The sequence below is a fragment of the Falco peregrinus genome, chromosome 8 (assembly GCF_023634155.1).
Source record: "Falco peregrinus isolate bFalPer1 chromosome 8, bFalPer1.pri, whole genome shotgun sequence".
NCBI classification, from domain to species: domain Eukaryota; kingdom Metazoa; phylum Chordata; class Aves; order Falconiformes; family Falconidae; genus Falco; species Falco peregrinus.
The window spans coordinates 52,142,426-52,155,724 of NC_073728.1; the positions used below are offsets into that span (position 1 = coordinate 52,142,426).

At 40.7% G+C, this 13,299-nt stretch overlaps 1 protein-coding gene across 4 annotated transcripts in view; it reads right to left on the bottom strand.

The window, feature by feature from the left end:
- GABRA1 (gamma-aminobutyric acid type A receptor subunit alpha1) overlaps positions 1–10,798 on the bottom strand; it is a 43,998-nt gene extending 33,200 nt beyond the window's left edge. Inside the window, exons 1-3 of one of the 4 annotated variants that reach the window (XM_005231730.3) lie at positions 10,636–10,798; positions 8,002–8,089; positions 4,107–4,219 (exon numbers count right to left, since the gene is read on the bottom strand). In XM_005231730.3, coding sequence (XP_005231787.2) covers positions 4,107–4,219; positions 8,002–8,089; positions 10,636–10,693 — 259 coding nt within the window. In that variant the 5' untranslated portion in view covers positions 10,694–10,798. The other 3 variants (XM_055812695.1, XM_027778744.2, XM_027778745.2) reach the window with 3 other exon arrangements.
- Between the last annotated feature and the right edge of the window lie 2,501 nt (positions 10,799–13,299).

The window sequence follows — 13,299 nt, forward strand, 5'->3', positions numbered from 1 at the left end:
TCTAACATGATTTCCTCTTTTTTCAGCTTCAATATGTTACTCTCTGCAATTCCTCCTCCCTGCTTTTTGTAAATTATTATCCTCTTATACAGTTAATAGGTGTCCTCTAGTGTGATTCAGAATGTTTTTACATTCATTTTGAAAGTTCTATTTTCCAGGCATAAATAATGTAATGTAAATGTAGTTATTTGTCCATCTTTATGGATGGGTACAACAGATGCTCTTTCCTAGCAATGTCTGACTAAGTCACTATGCCCCCATATGAAGGAGGCAAACATCCAAATAACATAATTTATATCAACAATTATTGATAAGAGGTGTAAATGTGCCAATGCATAACATAGTGCTGCGTGTTTCTTTCAAAGAAAAATCAGATTCATTTTAGCCACAATGCCATTTTAAAAATAATGAACATATTCAATCACTATAATTTTTCCCTGTGGGTCACCTTCTCTCGTTTTTTATATTCCTGTTAATGAGAAATAATTCCTTCTTTGTTTAACGGCAAAATGCTTGGAGCTGCTCAGTTAATTTCAGATATGGCCTTACTGGGTTATCTGACAAATAATGGTTTTCATTCCCATACTCTTTTATGGAGCATGTGTGTTTTTTAGTTTTCCTTTTGAAGTGATACCTCAAAAGAACATCTGAAAAAAGGAAAGGGAACACTTAGTATTAATCTAGCACTGATTGCATGCATGCTGAAAGAGTAATTCAAAATTCAGCACCTTGAAATTTTTCATTATCTTAATGCTCCACCTTTTAACCTGGCTTTCCAATAAATTTATAGTATAGGACCAACAGTGTTTCTTTGTAATGAGATCTCGCCAGGAGCTAGTTCCTGGCTTCATGGTGCCTTGTCTGCCTCACGAGGGTATTTCTACACCAAACAGTGAAACTGTTCACCACACTAATAGGAAGTTTGCAAATTTGGGATAGAGAAATATCATCACTTCTACTTCGCAAAGGAGGAGAATACTCCTGTGAGTAGAGCAAGATCAAGATCAAACCCCTTTCAAAATTGATTACAAATTTTCACTAAACATGCCACTTTGTCACTGAATTCTTCACGCATACAAACAAACATGAGGGAGGAGAAACAAATAAACTGACTGAAGAAAATCTACCATCTACCTTTTCTTCCATAGGTGAGAAAGAGAGAAACTAGTTCTCTTTTCTATTTCTGTTCATGCATAGAATTCTGTTTTCTGTAGGTGTATATATTTGAAAAACTGCATTACAGAAGGAGAGGTCGTACAGGGATAAGCCGAGACTTTTCCACAACATGCCCCTTTCTGTAGAGGAAAGTAACTGTACATGCAATGTTTTACTTCATCTGCTGTTTCTCAGAAGGCGTAGAAAGAACAGGATAGAAAATTGTGGATAATTGGAAGAGTGCTATAACATACTTGGTGGTACACAGATTTCTATTGTGCCTAACATCATAAAATTTTTCAACATATATATGTATGAGGGTCTGGTCTCTTAAATTCTGTGATAGCTACATAACAGCTAATATGGAATGAATCAGTTTTAGACCTAATTCTATATTTCTAAAAATGCTGTTACATTAGTAGCTTTCTCAGCTTTCTCTTTACAGTAGATGAAAATGATGTTCTGATTGAAATATTTAATAAGAAGTCATCACTGATATTGGGAAGAAAAATGAAACCATATACATTTTTAAATTTCCAGCAAAAGATTGTGCTATAATTGAAGGCTATTGACGTTCCAACTCCAAAACCCATGCTATATTTGATATATTGGTTTAGATTTCTCACTGTATCTGTTTACATGTGGAACATTTCAGAATACATTTCTCCATTATACCAAGTGTCTAAACCAAATGTGTCAGAACTGAGTCACCCTGAGTTTCTCAGCTCATATTTAGATACCTCAGCAAGAAGATTTTGTAAGGTGAATATCAAAATTCCTGAGCAAACCCTTTATTATATATTGGTATCAGAATTGAAAACATTGGCCTAGATGTTTGTCCCTAGTTTTTGAAATCTATAATTTATGTCTTCTGAATAAAGCATTATTCAACAGTCAAAGGATTAAAGCTAGTTCTTACTAGATTTGATTTTAAACATTAGTTTACTGACCACAATTTTATCAAATGTAGGATTTTTTTAAAAAGTCCTGGTACTCTTCATTCTAGTATTCAAAGCTGACAAATAGATAAATTATATTTACTCTGCTGAATGGACACTGTGAAACTGTAATGTACTAAGCAGCAGGGAAATTGTGATATTCAAGGTTCTCGGCTACAGGCAGAAACACGCAACACAGTTCAAAAAAAGGAGGGATGTAAAGATTATTTAAATTTCTCTCTAACCATTGGTTAGAGAAAATACTCCAACAGTGCTTTCCCTCCACCCCATGTTTCCTACCCTCCATTCATCCTTGCTTTTAACTGATAGTGATGTAAATGGCTATTAAGGTTTGTGAAGAGACTCCTTTCCTCCTCTAGAGGCAGTTCCATTAAACAGTCTTTCTGTCAGAAATAAATTTTAACTGGACTGGATGCTCCTTTCACGAGGTACACAGACCTGGTTTCCCAGCACACCCTTGCAGTCTGGCTTCAGAACATATATATATATACACATACGTAAGACTCTACATTGATGTGCTTAGTTCTCTAAATTGCAATCTGGAGAATGAGAGAAAGTCCTTTTGCATCTCTGTTTGCTCTTCTAGTAGCTGTTAAACAAATAATAATAGCTACAAAACTCATATAAGAAATCATTATATGCTCAGATTTTTCTTGTAGACATGTACCAGACTCTACACAGTTTACAGAGTTTCATTTATTTATTTCCCTCTCTGCTATGTTTATTTACTGTGATATAGTAGCTGACTGAACTGTACAGTTGCATTAATCAAAGAATAAGGAGCATTTATTTCTACGCTAGTCCAAGGGTTTACAAGTAAGCAGGCAAAAGTACGGGTAGATAAAAGTAAAAAGTGATTCTTATTTTGTTCTGTATTATCTAAAATTGCACACAAAAATTTACAGACCAACCCATTTTTAAATGTGTTAATACTTTATAAACAGAATTTTATCTTTAACCGGTCCTTGAAGTTAGTGAAGTCAAACCATTGAAGAAGCTGGCTCAAAATTCAAGAACTGTTGTAAGATGGTAGCCTCAAACCGCAGAATAAGCTTACTTTTAATTACCTTCCATTTCATCCACAGGAGATGGCGTCAGAATTCTTAATGCAGTACCCTGTTCTTCCTATAATGCAGCTCCTCTGAGAGCTATTATATGAAAACAGGTTGAACTATACTTTGTGGGATGGGTTCCTCTGTTTCATTTTACCTGAACTGTCCAAAAGTAAAACCCAAACAAACAAAAAGTCATCTGAAAGAAGTAAACCCAACCTTCCCATGCACTGGAAAGAACAAATTTTGCTTGTAAGTTTAGAACTTTCATGTTTGGGAACAACGAGCTTTTAAGACCCAGATTTGGGATCATGTCACCGTAGAACAAATCAATGCATGGACACAGAGATGCTACTAAAGTCTAGGTTCTGTAACAATGTTTTCAGAAAGCTGTAATTGCTGTGTGATTTTGTACCCTTCTATGGATTCAGCACCAAAAACAGATGACAGACATTTTTACTAAGCTGTGAAGACAAAATGTCACAGAAACAAATCCTGACATACATAAGCAGAAAAAAAATATCTTATAAACTTCTCTAAGACTTTTATGACTAGGGTTGATTGATGCTTTTACTTTTAAAGCCAAATCCTCTTATGAAGAAAGTCATAGATAGATGTACTGCTTAGGCCTGATTCATAAACTTGTCATTTGTCAGGTCACAGGTCATATTTTATTGTCTTTTGTTCTTCATATATTCAAAGTTTTAATATTTATCCAGATATCTTCTTGAATTGTGAACTATTTTCTTCTTCTTTTGGATATAAGCGTGAGAAAACTGAGTATGTGAATGACAGAGAAAACATGGCATTTTTTGAAAAAATGGTATTACATATCAGCATTATTTTACGTGTATATATAAATAGAATTAAAACAAGTATATAATGAAAAAATAACTTTGTTTTAACTGCGTGCAACCTTGAAAATTATAATACAACACACCTCCCAGTCCTGGTCTCAAGCGGTTATCATAACCATCCAGCAGACGATCCAATATTCTGGTAAATACTGTGGTGTTGTCTTTAAGTTCATCTTGTGACGAGGTTTGTCCGTAGCTGAAATACAGAACAGTTAAACTGAAAAAACAGTAATTCACCAATAACCTTACAAAATAGTAATTCCCAAGCCTGTTTAATCTTGCTTATACTGGTTTATGGTCACAAAATTTCCTCCATAAAACAAAACTGTAGTGCTTTATAGAGTTCTTTCACTTAAATATTTTCTTCTTAATTTGTATATTTTTTTGTAAAACTGTAGAAAATCAGTGCCTTTCTATAAATGGTGAGCAAATAGAAAATCAGTTCCTTAATGTTTATCTCATTATTCATTAACGGTTATAATGCTCTAACACATGTGTTCCTCAGGAAAAGGCTCATTTGTCAGCAAAAGATAATGTCTTTAATTCATAATAGTTATAAAGGGGTTGCATACAAAGAAAGATGCAACAATTTAGAACACTGACACTTAAGTACTGAAAAGAAATGCTAAAATAAAGATAAAACAAAAAACGCAGAGTTGTCATCTTTATGAATATAGAAGTAAATCAAGTGAGTGAGAATTTTGTTTTATTTCCTCTTTTCCTTTAGCGATCAAATTTGGAGGAATACCTCCAACTTTTCCTTACAAATGTGTAACAAAACCATCTGTTGATGTAGAAATCTCTCATGTCTATAAAGCTTCACTTACAAATCCCTAATGTTTATCTCTAACTCAGCCAAAGGTTCTGAAATTTTGCTTGAACAAGGATAAAATTAAGCTCTTTGAACTCACCTACCAAAATCTTACTTCCATCAACACAAATCATAATGAAATCCTTAGGCTGTGCTTTCCGTCTGCTGTAGATGACATCAGAATCAATCTTTCTCTTAAATCTGAAACCTTTACCAAATATGCTGTCATAGATGATTCCCTTAATCACAGATTACAGTTGTCTTAAAGCCAAACCCAGTATCACTTTTTCCCTCTTTGCTGGGAAGACTTCCATTATAAACATGTGTAGTCATCATGACTAAAAGCAAAACCACTGCTTTCCAAAACATAATTTTGTCACCCAAATTGCTACTGAACTGGGTAAACAGTGAAGTGCCAAAAGCCTTTGTTAGGATCAAGTCTAGCCCCAAATGTGATTCTTCCATTGGGCAGCTCGTTCTCCACGCTGCTCCAGCGACACGTGGGTCTCTGCTCCGCCAGTTGCTCCTGCTCTAACCAGCAAAGAGCGTCTTGGGAGGAATATACTGTTACATGAAATGAGCTGGTTCTATTAAAATACCTACAAGATGATTTTCTGGAAGCTGCATCAGTCAAACATCCTTTGTGTATCCCACACATACATCCCACTTGTCTCAAACACAGAGAGGAGGAGGAAAGGTACCCTGAATATAGGTGCTCTGCAAATGCTGCCCGGTGAATTTGCAGTACAGGTTTGAATACGGAACACTCAGAACTGAGGCGCACAGTTTTACTCACTTTTGTTTTATTTCAATAGGATGTGACTTTGCAGAGAATGATTTTCAGGGGTTTCAGGGCATATAGATCGCTGATTCTAATAAAGAAGACAAAATCTCTAACAGTTTTAAAAAATACTATGAATTTCCTGTAGCCATATCATATAACTTCACTGAATAAAAAAATTAGGTTGATTTATATTTATTTTTCATACCTAATGTTGAATTTTAAGTCACAGACGTTAGTATTTTTTTTCTTTTATGTTTCCTATATGTTACCAGCTAACAAGTTCTCCTGCTGTCTCCAGCGAGCATTATCTTTCAAAGGATCATTCCACTTACGCTTTGCGTGGAATTGCAACACAAGACTTTTCACTGGATTAAATGTTACGTTAACACTCATTGTCAGTAAACAAGTTGCTGTACATACATATCTCAAGGATAGCAGAAGGTCATCAGGATTAAGGTGGCAAAAGGATATAAAAACACTTCAGAAATTTTTGTGCTCAATAAACGAGTATGTTTGCAGAAGAGGCGTCAGAAAGATGGACTAGTGGCAGTGCAGTCAGAAAGGATGCAATATAACACACCGCTTCCATTCTGGGTGTCGCATTTGTCAGCACCCTTACCTGTTCTTCCCACCATTTTATGGGAGGTAAAAAGCACCGTTAGGGCTGGGTTTAACCGACATGGTCACAACAGGAAGAATCTGCATGTTTGTGTATGTATGAAGCATACTGTAAGTCCAGAGGGATTGTGATTTTTCACTCAAAACACACCTATTAAAATAGTCCGAAAGCTGGTTTTTTATGACAAGAATAATGATATGGAAAGACTATGTCTTCCTGTACCACAGACATTTTCTCTAATTCATCAATTGTTTTTCATTATAAAGGATTAACAGCACTCCAGAAGAAAAGGCAAGGGAAATTACTATGACAAAATGGCTTTAGAAACAGATCTATTTCATGTAAGGTGTGTACATTTTGAGGAAAAAGGGACTATGCGATTGTGTTTTCATATTAAACCACAGTATAATAAAAAACTGTGCACTAACTCCATCTACAGGTCATTATAATAGTGACACACCATATAATTTTTAAACACTAGTCCAATGCATTTTAATTGTCACTTTAAGAATGCACATGCATACGTTATAGATATAATGAAGATATATGTGTGTATATATATACACACACATATATCTCTATAATAAACACATTTTCATAAAATTCTCTAGCTAGGCCAGATGAAGTATTTCATGAATACTTCAAATCTCACTTTTCTTAATATATTATCAAAATAAAGGTATTTCTTCTAAAATGTCATGTTTATTCAATACAGCAATTGTTACATGAATCATCCACTTTTATTCTTTTTTGGTTTGGTTTTTTTTTTGTGGAAATGCTTGTGCAGTTGAACCTTTGCACTTTGTCCACTCCACTCTATTTAAACTCTTCAGGGTAGCCAGAAAATAAGTTTATCTAGAGCTGCGAATGCATAAGGAGACACTGTGGAGATTAAGGCACAAACACATCTTTTAGGACCCGCTATTGACAATACAAAATTCCTACTGCTTTTTGGTCATTAGGTAACATTATTGACAGGACATTAGTATGTTTAAAATGCAGAAATATATCTATGAACCTTCTTAAACACCTTAACTGATTTTTGAATTGCAGTATACTGCAAACTGCTTTAGAGTCTTTAGTTAACCTACTCGTTGTTAAGTGAAGTGTTGTATGATCAGAAATTATTCTTAATACTAATGCAATTTTTAGATTGATTTTAACATGCGTTCCATAAAAATGCAGCGCAGCATGGCCTTTCAAACACAAGGTGTTATGGGGTTTGAGCTTACAAATCCTTCTTCATCCAAGCAGTCTCCCTTCACCAGGAAGATCTACTTCGGATTTGCAAAAACAGCTACTAAGTTAGGACACGTTCCTGACCAAAAGAAGTGAAAGTTTTGCTTCTGCTTGCAGGGATAATAAAGTTACTAAACAGCACTTAAATGAGACTAAAAAAACACTTCATTACACTTTTTTTTCCTCTGAAGAAACTTGTGTGTCTGAGTAGTCATTATATAAGAGCAGACAGGATTGCACAGGTGTTTAAGAGGTAGTTTAGTTTCAATTTGTTTCAGAAAGCTTTTGCTTTCTTTTTTTTCTTCACACTACTGAAAAAAAAAAGACGTTATGCAAACAAATTGTAGATTTCTTTCAGACTTGCCTTGGTTACATTTAGCTGGGATTTGAACTGGGATTTGAACTGGGATTAACTTCCCCCAATACACTTAGTACTAGTATAGCCCATGCAGTATTTGTCTTATGCTGCTATATTAAATTAAAGGTTCTTAAAATACGTCGGTGCATTAAAAAATAACTCCCCACCTTCTTTCAGTCAAAGCATTCAGAAGGAGGCTCCAGGCCCAGAGGCAGTCACAAAGCACCAGGAGTCTCTTCATGGTGGGCTCTGAAACTAGAAGGAAAATAATCATCAACGTCCCCTCCATTAAAACAGGTACCGTGGAAGAACATATCTGATTTTGGAAACTTTTGCAGAATAATTTGATGTCAGGCAATGACCTCACAATACTGTAGCTCATGTCATTCAGAATAAGGGAGCACGGCCTTGGCTGTTCTCCTATTTACCTTCTGCTTTCAGACACAGAGGCTTAGGGCAGGATTTTTTTGGCAGTAAGGGTGTATTCTTGTTTACATTATTCTTGAATTTTAAGAAAAGCAATTAAGAGTTAAAGCTGCTGTCCCCAAACTCTTTGGCAATTCTTACTCACTTTCCTCCTGTGTTGAAAATGTGACAGAGCACCTCCATAACATTTCCAGGTAACCCAGTGTAATTGCTTTTTGCTTGACTTGAACCAGCCCGAGCCCTTCCAAACCTCCTGGCAGGTGTCGGTGTGTGGTAGTGTGACTGAGGAGAGCGGTGCTTCCCTCGCAGCCACTGCTTTGCTTTGATGTGATGGAAGCAACTTTTATCTTCTACAGATATTACTATTCCCCTCTTCCCTGAAATATTAGCATCAGAGGAGCAAAATGATCCAATTCTGACTCTGTGATCTGCTGCTACACATGCACACTAGTATTTTTGTTGAGCTAAAGGGCACGATTCATAATCAAACCATGTGCTGACAACCTACACACCATCTCCTAAATCTCTACCAGTCTCTGATTGCTGCTAGGAAATGTTTTTGCATTAGCAGCCTTCTCTTCCTCTCCAAATGACTCCTGTCCTCTGCCCAGACTTCACTGAGTTACTCTCAGTTCACCTTTGAGTAAAAAGTAACACAACTCTGAAGGTTTCTTTGGCTTTCCAATAAGCCATAAAATACAAAGTTAGCTGGTATTTGTGGAATCGGTGTTCCAGATATAACTGATTGCCCAGGAGATGCTGCAGGTCCCTTTACGAATCTATATACTGTGCTGAAATCCAGTCGATTTTTAGTAGTCATTACATGAAATAAGGGCAACAAAATAGGAAGCCCATGTTTTCCCCCGATAGTGAATGGAAGTTTCTTAAAAATGCCTGAAAAAATGAAGCCCTGTACATGGAAATGTTGTTGTACCTTTAAATAAAGCTAGCCCCATTCACTGCACACTCCCAGGGACAATTTAAATCAATACAATATCATTACAAAGCGGTATGTAAGCAATGAGATATAATTAATGCGTTTATAGCCAAATGATCGGCAGATAAGGACTGAGCAGGGCTGAGCTAATCTGGCTGGGAGGAAGGAGCTGGATGTGGCAGGCAAGCGTGGAGAAAGATCTTCAGGGACAAGACTGCATCTGAACTTGCCCTGTGATCAGCCCCCTTCCAAAGGGAAAGGCAGCATCTGTGGCTTCAAAAATCGCCTTCTCCCGGTCCTGCCAACTTCTGCCTTTGCAAAAGGCTCCTCGGGAGAAAGAGCGGAAAGTGAATTATTCTGAACTATCTTGATCTGTTGAGCTCCACGCTCGCCCACCCCCCCCCCCCCCCCCCCTCCCAACACCACCCCCCGCTTCAATAAACCCATACAGGCGCTATAAATCCTGGAGAAGGAAAGTTTCTTGCAGCTGGAAAAAGCAAATGTTAGCCAAGACTTTCAAGGCGCGTTAAAGAGCAGCAGCCCCCAGCCCCCGGCCTCCCCCCGCCCGCAGCGCCCCGGACCCAGCTCTGCTCTCCCATCCAAAATGGGAGAGCGAGCCACGCTTCTGGGAGAATTTCAGCAGCGCCCACTGGAAAGGAAAGGGGGAAAAAAAAAGGCAACAAAAAAAAACCACCACCAAAAATTCACGGGGGTAAAAAGGGGCATTTTGATGCATTTTTGAGTCCCGCTGAGAGGTTTACCCACCTCTGGGGCGCAAATCGCGACTTGTTTTCCTCCCGGCATTTCAACTTTGTATTTCCCCCTCACCCTGGGAAAGCCACCCCTCCCACCGCCTCCCTCGGAATAAAGAAAAAAAAAAAAAAAAAAGAAAAAAAAAGAAAAAAACAAGAAAAAAAAAAAAAGAAACCCCCCCAAATAAAATAATAAATTGAAAAAAAAACACCAAAACCACCTTTTCCAAGCGACCGGTGAAAATCAGTCCAGGCTAAAAAATAAATAAATAAGATAAATTGCGATGCCCATCGATCGCTGCGGATTTTCAAGCTGGAGGGATAGGGAAAAAATCACACCGCCCGGCGGTACCTGCGGAGAGGGGCGAGGAGCCGCCTGCGCGCCTGGACGCGGTGCCGCCGCCGGCAGCGCCCAGGGGTGCGGGTGTCGGGGCGCGGTGTCGGGGTGCGGGTTTGCGAGCGAGCGGCCGCCCTTACCGGGAGCCCCTCGGGCACGGTCCGCGGCGCCGCTGCCCGGCTCTGCCCGCCCGCCCGCGCGGCGCGGAGGCTGCGCGGCTCCGGCTCCGCCGCTCACTCCGCCTCGGCCATCGCCGGCGCCGCCGCTGCTTCGCTCCTCTGGGCTCGGCACCCAGATTTCTCTTCCCAATATTCCGACCGCCGCTATACAACAAAAGCTTGCTCTTTACCAAGACAGTAGTAATACGTCCCAGGGTAAACCGGATGTGAAATAGGCTGTGACTTCATGCCAGAGAGATTTTATTTTAGAAAGGAAGGTGGTACCAAGCTCTCATCTAGAGACCAATCCGCCCATTTTTTATATGCAGCACAATTTAACTTCCAGTGCTCTCGCCCTAATCCCTTTCTCTCTGGCTGCAGCCTCAAATCCTTCTACAATCTGCAGCATTATTGTTGTCTGGGGGGAGGCTGCCCGCCCGGGGGGATGCTGCCCTGGGAACCTTTGGGCACCTGCGGTTTACAAACCAGTCTGGTCTAAGGGGTCCTACATTAAAAATATCACCGCCCTGCGTTAGCCTTCAACCTTTGATCAAATATTTAATCGCGGCTTAAATATGAATGAAGGCTAGCTGGAAATGTAGAGGATGCAGCACTACGCGTGTGTGTCTATAGACTGTATGCACCTATAGCGACCGGGCGGTAGCCTATAGACGTGGCCAGACGGGGCCAGGGATGCTGTGCAACCCTAATTCCAGCCAGGTAACGCGCATTTTGGGCGAGACCGGTAGAAAACCGGCTACGGGACCCGGTGGCTCTCCCACACTTTCACACGCCTTTTCTCACGGGTGGGTGCCCGGGGCGGCCCCGGGGCGCTGCCAGGGGCTGCGCTGGGGGGCTCGCAGCCCCCTGCCCGCTCTCCCAAGGCCCGCCGGTGGGGCAGCGGCGGCCCGGCCCCGCCACCGAACAGCCCCGGCCCCGGCACCGGGACAGCCCTGGCCCCGCTCGGGTCCTGCCCGCGACGGGAGCGGCGCGGCCGGCTGCCCCCCGGGACACGCGTGGTGACCCGGCCCCGGCCCACCTGTGGTCAGCGAGGGGCACGGAGCCGCTGGGAGCCAAGGGCAGCGTCACCCTCAGCCAGCGGCCGTCCCTCCGCAGGTGGGAGCGCAGCGGGCGGGACTCTGCGGACGAGCAGGAGAAAGTTGGAGCTCCAGGTGCGAGGGGCGCCGGGCACGTCCCGCAGCCGCTCACCTGCCCCCAGCCGGTTACCGTGGCTTTAGCTCAGGGCACCTGGCATCAGCTCCAAGCCTCCCGCAGAAATGCCAGGCGCTGCCAGCTGCCACGAGCGCAGCGTGGTCAGCTGCCTTCGCTCTGTTTGGTGTAAAGATAAAATGAACCCCTCTGACCACGTATCTGTTACCTACACAGCACCACCGGCGGCCGTGGGGTGGGGAAAAGCCTTCTGTCCTGTGCACCTGCTGGATTTCAAATACTGTCTACTTTTCCCTCTCCCCTTCTCAATGCCATCGCCGATCCAGTTTCTGTTCCCTCCTACGATGCTGCTCCAAGGGAGGTCAAACTCCATATATTTTGTCAGAGAGAACCTGAATCAGTATCCTATGTTACAGTCAAACTATCTGTTGCAAGCTTTATCCAGATTTTTAAATCCAATATTGCCCATTCTACACATCCTCACAAAGGACATGATCTGTTTGTAACAACACGAGAAGGATTTGATGCGACCCAAGAAACCAATGACATTCATAGCTGAGGCTGGCAGTAACTTCCAAGGTGGCAGTCATTTTGGATAAGTGCCTGACTTACAACAGTCCAAACACTGCAATGATTTCCCTAAGTACAAGGGGAAATAGAAGTTTTGTTTATCCGAGTCCCCTAGTGCACCAAGTTCACCCGGTCATTATGATCAGCATTAAATAGCCACAGGTTATTTTAAAGACTTGCAATGAACTTTTTTCCTGACATTTCCGAGGTAGTTTGTCTCATTTTGATTCAGGGTTGTTAGCAGCGTGCAGAAAAGTAGGGAACAGAAAAACCTACTGACCTCCCAAGGAAATTACAACTAGTGACTTTTCAAATCACTAGTGCATGAATGCACTCTTTGGAGGTAGAGGTATTTCCCAAATATGCAATGTTTTCACCTTCATTTGCCTTTAGCTAACATAATTTCCTCTTTTTTTTTATTCTTGCATGAAAGCATGAGGGAGTTTTGCTTAAGCAACAAGTAAGTTGCGGTCCTCAGCTGAGTTTACAAAAACAGCACAAGGAATTTTTATTAAAGTGCGTGGACACGGTGTGGCTGTAAACCCACGGAGGTTCCTTGCCCTGTTGCTAGGGAATTAATTATATTATGTACTATGACCTTATCTACTCTGACCATGTTTTCTAGGTGAATAATATATGTTTGCAAAAAGAAATGTCCAGCTTAGCTCCAGTATTTCATTTCCCCCTTCATTTCTCATGTACAAAGAAACTATAAGCACATTTGCTCTATGTGCGTGTCTGTGGTAGGTAGCTAGACAGACAGATGGGCTGAGAAGTGAATGATTGAATGGCTAGAGGTTCATGTACCTCTGTGCACAAAAGTCTGAGTAAGTGGGCAGCTGTAGCAGTTTCAGAGCCCATGAGAGATAACCTTGCATTGTAGACTTTTCTTCTTGTCATATTTTAATTAATATATAAACAAAACTGTTTTTATTTTAGTGAAGTGTCAAGGGTTACACAGGATGGTCTTTGCCTCCATGGACACAACTCCCGTGTGCCAAAGCATGGTATGTTTTTCTGAGCTCTCCCTGGGTGAAAATATTGACCTAAAATTGGAAGTTGCTCATTCTCTCTCTAATTCTCATCTGCTCAGAAAGTAGGACAAAACTATTTTT